The sequence below is a fragment of the Oryctolagus cuniculus genome, chromosome 7, assembly GCF_051225735.1.
Source record: "Oryctolagus cuniculus isolate XC-2025 breed Fujian yellow rabbit chromosome 7, ASM5122573v1, whole genome shotgun sequence".
NCBI classification, from domain to species: Eukaryota; Metazoa; Chordata; class Mammalia; order Lagomorpha; family Leporidae; genus Oryctolagus; species Oryctolagus cuniculus.
This window is the reverse complement of record NC_142873.1, coordinates 60445229-60454411: the sequence shown is the minus strand read 5'-3', so window position 1 is coordinate 60454411 and position 9183 is coordinate 60445229. Positions and strand designations below refer to the sequence as shown.

General features: G+C 60.6%; 1 protein-coding gene across 1 annotated transcript; it reads left to right on the top strand.

Moving 5' to 3' along the window:
* Positions 1-1031: 1031 nt before the first annotated feature.
* Positions 1032-9183, top strand: LOC100354542 (chymosin). Its single transcript, XM_002715787.5, has 9 exons — positions 1032-1093; positions 2539-2689; positions 3351-3468; positions 3635-3753; positions 5606-5805; positions 7080-7193; positions 7841-7985; positions 8500-8598; positions 8968-9183. Exons 1-9 carry the CDS (start codon positions 1032-1034, stop codon positions 9097-9099), a joined length of 1140 nt encoding a protein of 379 aa, XP_002715833.3. The 3' UTR covers positions 9100-9183.

Below are 9183 nucleotides of genomic sequence, written 5' to 3'. Positions count from 1 at the left end.
GCACCTCACAGACGCCGTCCTGCAGGCGCCGGGCACCTGCTGGGTTTGTTCTGCACACCTGGTCCTGGAACTCTTGTCTTCCTGTCTCGCCCACTTTACGCAGTCTTCATCCCGACTTGGCCGCTCCCTGCCTCCCCTCAACCCTGGGCCGTAAGCCTCTCCCCCAGGTTCACGGCTGCAGTCTCCCATTCCCTCTCGTCCTCACCCTCTCTCTAGGCCTGGGCTCAGGGAGGTCTACTCAGCACCACTCTCTGCACGTGAGCTTCCTAGGAGCTCCCCTGCACCCCTGAGTGGGTGGGGCCAAGAGACAGGCTCTTGCTTACCCTGTCCCTAACGGCGACTAGCCCTTTCGGGTTCCCTCCTGCTCCCAGTATGGGGCAACCACCTGCTTTCCTGGTCCTAACATGATCTGTTGTTTACCCCTTGGCTTCCCACCACCCTTCCAGAATGGACTCAATGTCCCTGGGGACGCATGAGCCTCAGGCCGGCCTTCTCTCTTAGATCTGGAGCACAGCTGCCCGGTGGTCTAAATGCTGAGCCCACTACTCAGGTGAGACACAGCAGGCACTCGCTACCTCTGAAGCCACTCTGGGAACAGACTGAGTGTCCTGGAAAACGGGGCGGGGAGGCTGGGGCTGGGAGACTGTCGGCCAGGGCGTGGGGGGTGGGGATGGACAAGGCCGGAGTGGGGCCTGTAGGGAGCAGCAGGTGGAATCTGCAGCTGGCTCCCGGCAGCAGACTCTCTTACGTTGGCTCAAGAAGTCCTGTTTGGAAGGGAAGATCAGATCAGGAGGCCAGTGCTGACCTGTCCCAGCCTGGAGATCAGGCGTGTGTACCCTCGGGCTTTGGAGCCCCCACCTGGTGGAATTTGTGGCCCTTATCAGTGTGGGTCTTAGGGAGTGAGGGTGCTATCTTCACCGTGTTTCTGGAGTGCCCTGGAGTCAGGGCTTCTAGCCAGCGGCGCTCTGCTCTCTCAATAAAAGTTGCGGGGATGGACGCTGGCCGCAGCAGTGGCCGGTCTGCCGTCCAGGATGAAGTGCCTCGTGGTGCTCCTTGCGGTCCTCGCTCTCTCCCAGGGTGGGGAGATCACCAGGTGACTGTCAGATCCGGGTCGGGGGAGGGCAGGTCCTGTCCCTGGTCCTGGGGAGTCACGGGAGGAATGGCAGCAGCTTCCTGGGACAAGCACCCTTGTCCATCTTGCCTGGGCACCTTGGGGCCCCCGCCTCTATGTTGTCCCTACCGCCCGTGCCTTGGTGACAAAGAGCGGATGGGCAGCCCGGGAAGATTAGCGTGGTATGTGTGGTGACACCACCCGGCGTCGATCCTCAGCCCCTTCACCAGCTTAACTCTGTGCCTGGATTTCTTCCTCATCTGTTGTGAAACTAGTCCATCTCACAGGGATGTTAGAGGTGTGTGTGAGAGTTAATATGTGCAAAAATGCTTTAAACAGTGCCTGGTGCCTGCAGGAGCTGGACATGCGTTTGTTAAAGTTCTCTGCGGCAGCCAGCCCTTTGTGGGTGAAGGCCCTAGGCTCGCCTCCAAAAGTTATAGCTGGTGTTTGCTGAGCTGTTTACTACCGGGTCCCAGGCACTTAGCCAGATCTTCACCTGAGCGGTCACTAATCCCCACGGGTTAGGTCAATGTTATTTGCATTTCACAGGTGAGAAAACTGCTGCTGGGTCTGGGGGTGGGGGGAGTGTCTCTCAGCTGCCCAAGGCTACGAGTGAAGGAGCTGGCACTTGGCCCCAGGAGGCCTTGCCAGGCCTCTTGCTGTGACACTGCACCACCTCCAGTGCTCAGCTTTGAGAAGCCCGGGGTCCTCCCTGTGGAAGCTGGACCCCTGAGAGGGGATGAGAATGAAGCCAGCCAGCCAGCCAGCGCTGTTTGTGATGGTTCTGAAAACGAATTTCTCCACGTCCTAGGCATGCCGGGGGCCTCAGCACAGGCACTGGGAGGTGGGACAGGAGCTGGGAACTCCACGGTGGCCTCCATGGCAAGGTGGCTGTTTCCCTTCCTCACATCCCTGTTGCCCACCACCGTCATCCGACACCTCGACGCCCCTAGACCGTCCCTGGGGAGCTGGCTCTGGGCTGAGAAATACTTTGGAGAATTGCCATTGACTCATGGCAAAAGCTACGCAGAGAATGGGGCCATTGGGTGGTCCTGGGGCAGGAGGCTCGCCCTGGCGCTTCACCGGGTCCTCCTCAGGCAGTGTGGTCTGGAGGGGGACCCGGCCCCTGCCCTCGTGCGTGCCGGGCAGGGTGGCACACAGAGCGCGCATTTGGAGCTGAGTGACAGCTGCTTGGCTGGAAGGTTCCCAGCAGCAGGTTCTGGAGGACGTCTAGTGGGCTCCACCAGCCTGGAGGGAAAGAAGAAAGTAGCAGCTGGCAGAGGGCACTGCACCAAGCAGGGGCTCGCATCGGTCTGTGAACTGGCGTGGCACGAGTTTCTCGCTTTGGGTGGTGATAGAAGAAGGCTTGCATGCCATGGCCTGCGAGGCTGGGCTGGCGTCTGGGTGACTTCCTCCTGTCTCCGCAGGATCCCGCTGTACAAAGGGAACACGCTGAGAAAGGCCCTCAAGGAGCACGGGCTTCTGGGAGACTTCCTGAAGAAGCACCAGGTCGAACTGAGCAGGAAGCGCTCCCACTCCGGCGTGGTGGCCAACGAGGCCCTGACCAACTACCTGGATGTGAGTGGTGCTGCCAGCCTTGCCAGCCACGGACGCCCAGGCCCTGGCTTTGCCCTCTTTTGGGTGTCACAGAACCTGCGGGTTGTGGGGGCCGCCTCCCTGCCCTCAGCAAGTGCCACAAGGGGCAAAGGCCACGCCTGCCTCCCAGGCTCCCAGGTCCAGGCCCAGCTGGGCTGGGGACAGCTGGCGCCTGCTTTGCAGCTGCCCAGGACGCAGCTACCGCCTTCTTCTCCCCCAGGTCCCAGGTGGGAATGCCCCTGTGCCTTCTTGCATTCTGGAGCTCGCCTCTGCCTCTCCTGTCACTTCTGGCAGGAAACCAGCAGCCTCTCGCCCCATTCCCCGCTCCCGTTTCCTTATCTAGGTCACCCCCACCTCCTGTCCCCATGGTGGGGCAGGGACAGCTTCGGCGATGCCCCGCCTCTGTGTCCATCCTCCTCCTATCCCAGGCAGGACTTGCGCCTGCTGGTGGAGTCCAGATGGGGGCCAGGGATGAAGGATGCCCAGCATCCTTCTCCCATTCTTTTCCTGAAACCTCCCAGATATTGGGGCAGGAAGCTCAGGGCCTGACAAACCTGGGCCACTCGTGCCCAGCATCTGCACCCCCGCCCGCCCCCACCTCCCTTGCTGTGCCCCATGCTAACCCAGAGCTCAATGTCCTCAGGTTCAGTACTTTGGGAAGATCCAGATTGGGACACCACCCCAGGAGTTCACCGTCGTGTTTGATACAGGCTCTTCGGACCTCTGGGTGCCCTCCATCTACTGCAAGAACAAGGCCTGCAGTGAGTGATCACTCCCCACCCCCACCCCTGGCCCCAACCTCGCTTAGACGAGGGCTGCTCTGCCACCAGCCGTCAGGGTGGCCAGCAAGCGTGTTTGGACCGAGGTCCTGCCCTGGCCTCTACTGCCGTGGGATAGGACGTCACTAAGCCTGGACCTGTGTTTCAGAAATCCACCGGCGCTTTGACCCAACCAAGTCCTCCACCTTCCAGCACATGCACAAGCCCCTGTACATCCAGTATGGCACAGGCAGCATGCAGGGCGTCCTGGGCTACGACACGGTCACCGTAAGTGGGGCTGCTGGCTGGGGGTGGGGTGCACCTCGCCTTCCTGTGGCCAGTGGCCAGGAGCCCTTTGGGTCCTGCCCACATGCTAGCTCAGGCGGAGGGGCCAGCCAGCCAGCAGCCAGCCGCCCTCCTCTCCTTCCTGCCGCAGGCTGACGAATTAGGGCTCCTGGTAGGGGGATTTGCTGCCCAGACATTCGTTTTCCTCTGCCACCATCTGCAGCCATTTGCTTTCTTCTCCTTTTTTGGGGGGCGAGGCACAAACTTGCCTCCTCCCCAGAGAGCTGACCCTGTGCCTCTGCTGTGGCGAGCCTGGCTGTGTCCACCTGTGTGCCTTGGTTCAGGCCCTCCCTCCCCCTAGGTGGCAAGAAGGCCTCAGGCTGGTTTGGGCTTTGCCTGTTTGGACCAGCGTTGGATGGGGCTGCTGAGGGGATGGAATGGGAGGTCCTCCAGCTGCCTGTCTTGAGCAGGAAGGGCTTTAGGGGTTGAGGGGGCAACGAGGAAGTCCAGGGGGCTTAGCCTGGCTCGAGTGAGGGCGGGGGAGTCGGGGTTGGAGAAGCTGGGGCTATCACAAGAGCCACGGGGGCAGGGGGCTCTGAGCACAGGTGTGGGAGGGAAACAGCTGAGGTCTCTTCCATGTGGGGGGTCTCCCACTCACCCAGGAGCACCTGGGGAGGAGATCCACTGTGGTCAGGAGCAGATCTCCGGGGCGGGTACAGCTGACTTCTTGTGAGCTCTGTTGCTTTGGGCAGACCTCAATATCCCACTCTGTAAAATGGAGGTGTTTCCAGCACGCGGCCCCCTTGGTCCAAATCTCCAAAGGCCCCGCCTCCTCTTACTGCAGTCGGGCTCCCTGTGACTCAGTCACTGTGGCTGTCAGAGGGCTGCCCGCCCCCGGCACAGGAATGGACCGTCCCCCGGTCAGGCCCATGGCCACATCCACAGGGCCCAGCAACACACACTGGAAGAATGAACCATTTATTCTTGAGCTTAATCATCATTCACTCATTTACCTCACAAATGTTTTTTGGACCTCATTACAGGAACTGGGGGTCCAGTGAGGGACAAGAGGGGCCAAGGACCTGCCTTTCCCCTCCCCCCACCTAGGCTTACAAGGGCTGTACTCTGAGCTCCCTCAGGCTCCCCTGGGGCACTATGGTTGCCACGGTGATGGCGTGACTTGGGCGTCCATTTTTAAAGTTCTCTTTGGCCACTCTGCCTTTGTGGAGAGTGGTTTATCTGGGGCCAGACTGGGAGCGGGAAGCCTGAACCGGCTTCGGTGGTGGTCTAGGCTAGAGACAGGGTGGCGGAGAGTAGGCTGGGGGACACAGGGGCCTACCCCAGGGGGCTGGGAAGACTGAGGAGCTGCCTTGGGGTCAGCGCTTCCTGGCAGCGTGCAGCCAGGATCAGCCAGGATCAGTGCTCGGTGTCGGCATTGCATAGCTTGAGAGACACCTGTCCCCACTGGGGCCCTGTGGATGCACGATGTGACCTTGCTTTTCCTGTACATTGTGTGCCTCTGTGATGCCCAGGTGCCACAGATGACACACAGGGCCTTGGCACATCCCTGGTCCAACCCCCTTCCTTGGAGGTCTACTCCCCACCCCCTTCCCTGCAGCAATGAACTGGCTCCTGTCATCCACAGCACGGGGTCTTGGGAAGGGAGTGGGGTGGGGGTAGTGTTTCCTCTTAAGCTCAGACAACTGTGTTGCCTGTACGAGCGATCGAGGCAAAGCCAGCAAGGCCGAAACTCTGACGCCAGCTCCTGATCTGGGCCTGGCTACCCCTGTCCTTGGGACTTGGCTGTTTCTGGCTGCAGGGGGCTCCCTGGTGGGTGTCAACATGACTCTTGCAGGTCGCTGGCATCGTGGACACACACCAGACTGTGGGCCTGAGCACCAAGGAGCCTGGCGATGTCTTCGTCTACTCGGAGTTCGACGGGATCCTGGGCATGGGCTATCCGAACATCGCCTTCCCTCACTCGGTGCCAGTGTTTGACAACATGATGCACAAGCACCTGGTGGCCCAGGACCTGTTTTCAGTTTACATGAGCAGGTAGGGGCTGAGCACAGCCGGGGCAGGGCTGTGACGACCCGGTGGAGATCGCCAGCTGAGGAGTGGGCCCTACTCAGAGACACGAAGCCCAGGGGCTGTCCCCAGCATCCAAGTAAACCCTCCCTTGTTCCCAGGCACATCCAGTCTCTTGTTCAAGGCCCGGATGTGGCCATAGGTGCAGCGGGAGCTCCCTGGGCCAGCATTGGACTCTGAGTTAGCCTCGGCTGTCTTGGCACAGGCACCTTTGCCTTCTTTTCCCCAACGTGGCAACGTCTCAGCAATCATCTGTGGATACCGTTAGATGTGCAGACTCTTAGAGACGGCACAGATCTTACAGCTGAACCTCCTCTCATTAGGGAGGAAACTGGGGTCTCTTGGGAACTAGGGACACAGCCAGGCATGGGGCCCAGGGCTCCTCTCCTGGCCCAGGGTTCCCACACTCTACCTACCTGTTCCCTGTGATGACGTGGGTCACCTTGGACAGAAGGATGGGTGGCAGGATGGGGAGAAGGGGTTCATGCCCAGGAGGCTGAGGCCAGGGGACCCCAGGAGAGAGGTAAATTGGTACATTGCACCCAACCGTCCATTCAGTCACTCGCTGGATGCTTCCTGGGCCAACGCAATGTGGAGGGACCAGGCCCGCTGATGGGGCTGCATCAGCAATCTGCAATGTGAACACGGAGGTTACATTTTAACAGGGAAGACAGACACAAGAGCACCCACAATTTTAATCAAACTCTGTAGGAAGGGGGGATTTGGGTGTGTCCCAGGCTTAAGGACTGGGAAGCCCCTTCTGACTGCTGCACGCACCATGCACTGTGGGAGGCCGGGCAGGTGTCCCTGGGGGATAACAGGTGCGGGATGGAGGGATGGTGCCCTGTAGGCAGCGAGGGCCACATGTGCCAGAGCCTGCAGCTGGGAAAGCCTTGCTGAGTTCCAGGAGCTGCAAGCAATGGTGTGGGAAGCAGGTGAGGGAGACTGGGGGAGGGTATCCCGGCCATGCCTGTGACAGAGCCCAGGAGGAACAGAAGGGGTTGGGCTCTGGCTGCTCCATGACCTCCCCTCTGGTTGGGCTGTGGGTTCCAGGTGCTGCCTGAGCCCAGGTCGGGGCTTCAGGGCCCAGAAGAAAAAGGGCTGTGGCTGACGTCAGAGCAAAGCCTGGCTGTGGAGGGGTGTGGGGAGGCTCGGGAGTGCTTCTGAGGCCTCGGGGGGGGGGGGGCGGGGCGGGGCTGGCCACTCCCGCTGGGCTGCGTGTCACTGTGCCTTGGTTCCAGGTCTGGCGAGGGAAGCATGCTCACACTGGGCGGCATCGACTCCCAATACCACACAGGCGACCTGCACTGGGTGCCCGTGACTGTGCAGGGATACTGGCAGTTCACCCTGGACAGGTGGGTGAGAGGCATCCTGTGTGGCCCCCGGCCAGAGGCTGACTCCAGGAGTGGGGACGGGGGCCCTGTGTCGGGTGCAGGAGCTCGAGGGCCACTCAGCAGAATCTGAAGTAGGTGGCCTTTGTCAGTGAGGCTGTCACACTTCCACCTTTGTTGTTGATGAGACTAGTTCCACTGACTGAGCACTCACTACCTGCTAGGCACTGTGCTGAGTGATGGTTTGACCATCTCATTAATGCTCACAAATTCCCTGTGAAGTGGGTGCTGTTATTATCCCCATTTTCTAATTTACTGACATGGAGTACAAAGCTCATGACCACCCTTTGAGGAAGTCAAGGAGGGAATTGCTAATGTACCCATTTTGTAGATGGGAAGGCTGAGGACACAAAGGCTCTGGGATAACTTGCCTGAGACATGCAGCAAGTAAACGGCCAGGAGGAAACTGGACATCAGATCCTTAGGCAGCCAGAATAGGGTTCATTCCACCTCTAACGCACACGGACTTGACGCCCTACTGACATTTCTGGCCCCTGGAAAGTGGGATGTCCTGAGTGAGCCCAGTAGGGAAGGGTGGGGAAGAGCCGGGGCGGCAGTGGAGGGTGGGGGTGCTGGACGTGCCTCGAGGTGCTCCTGCTGGCCCCCTGCAGGGTCACCGTGGACGGCAAGGTGGTGGCCTGTGAGCGGGGCTGCCAGGCCATCCTGGACACAGGCACTTCCTTGCTGATCGGTCCCGACAGCGAGATCCTCCACATCCAGAGAGCCATTGGGGCCTCAGAGGGGGAGTATGGAGAGGTAAGGCCGCAGCCCCACCCCCCAAGGCCCCCACGAAGCGGGCCCCTGGCACCTGACAGCGGTGGGAGAGGGAAATGGCCAGGGAGCCCAGTCCTAAGCGGGGCTCAGGAGGTCCCCGGCGACCTTCGCTGCGGCCCTTGGGCTTCGTCCCGCGCTGCTGTCGGAGCTCCCATGGTTCACGCAGCAGCTGCTGTCTGACCCGACCTCGCAGTGCACTGGGAGGGCTGCTCCTGAGCCGAAGACTTTGGCTCTGCTTCCCTCCGCCTCCCAGGTAGCCCGGTGCTGCCGGGGTCCCAGTGACCCCTGACACCTGGAGGGGGCGACACCGAGGCGAACTCCTCTTTGTCCCATGCCGGGGTACGTCCTTGGCTTTGCTGAGTCTGTGGAGGACCCACTCCTGGGACCACACCCATCCCAAGAGCCTCCCCGTGGGGCTCCTGTGGCACAGAGGAAGGCGGTCTTTGCCCAGGAGATGGCGCTGCCCCTTCTAGGAGGCCTTTGCTTGCTTCTTCAGTTTGGCTTCAGCTGCAAGAGCCTGAGCAGCAAGCCTGCAGTGGTCTTTGAGATCAACGGCAGGAAGTTCCCACTGTCGCCTTCCGCCTACACCAACAAGGTAGGGGGACGAGGGGGAAGGACCTGGGCCCCGCAAGTCAGTGAGGTTGGGGATCAAATGACTCACAAGCACCCAGCCTGGGGACCAGAGCTCTGTCCAGGGGCTTTTAGCTGGCCTGGGCGGGGGTGGGGGTTGGGGGAGGGGCTCAGATCTGCACGACCCCGCCAGGTCATCTTGGATGAAGTCACATTATGGTTTGAATCTCCATGTCTTGATTTGTTGATGAGCTCACCTGGGAAGGTTCTTTCAAGGACAAGACGAAATAACAGAGGAGAGAGTCCTGGGGTGGGAGTGGGGTGGAAAGATGCCCGCGCTGAGGCCCAGCAGGCGGCCTGGGCTGCAGCTTCATCCCAGCCATGCCTTTCCCAGGACAAGGGCTTGTGCTACAGTGGCTTCGAGGGCGGTTCCCAGCTGTGGATCCTGGGGGATGTCTTCATCCGGGCGTACTACAGTGTCTTCGACAGGGCCAACAACCGCCTGGGACTGGCCACAGCTATCTGATCGCACCATCCACCGAGGACCACACTGTCCCCAAACACGTGTGCCCATGTGCACGTGCACCAGGGTACAGGAAGCTGGTTCTTA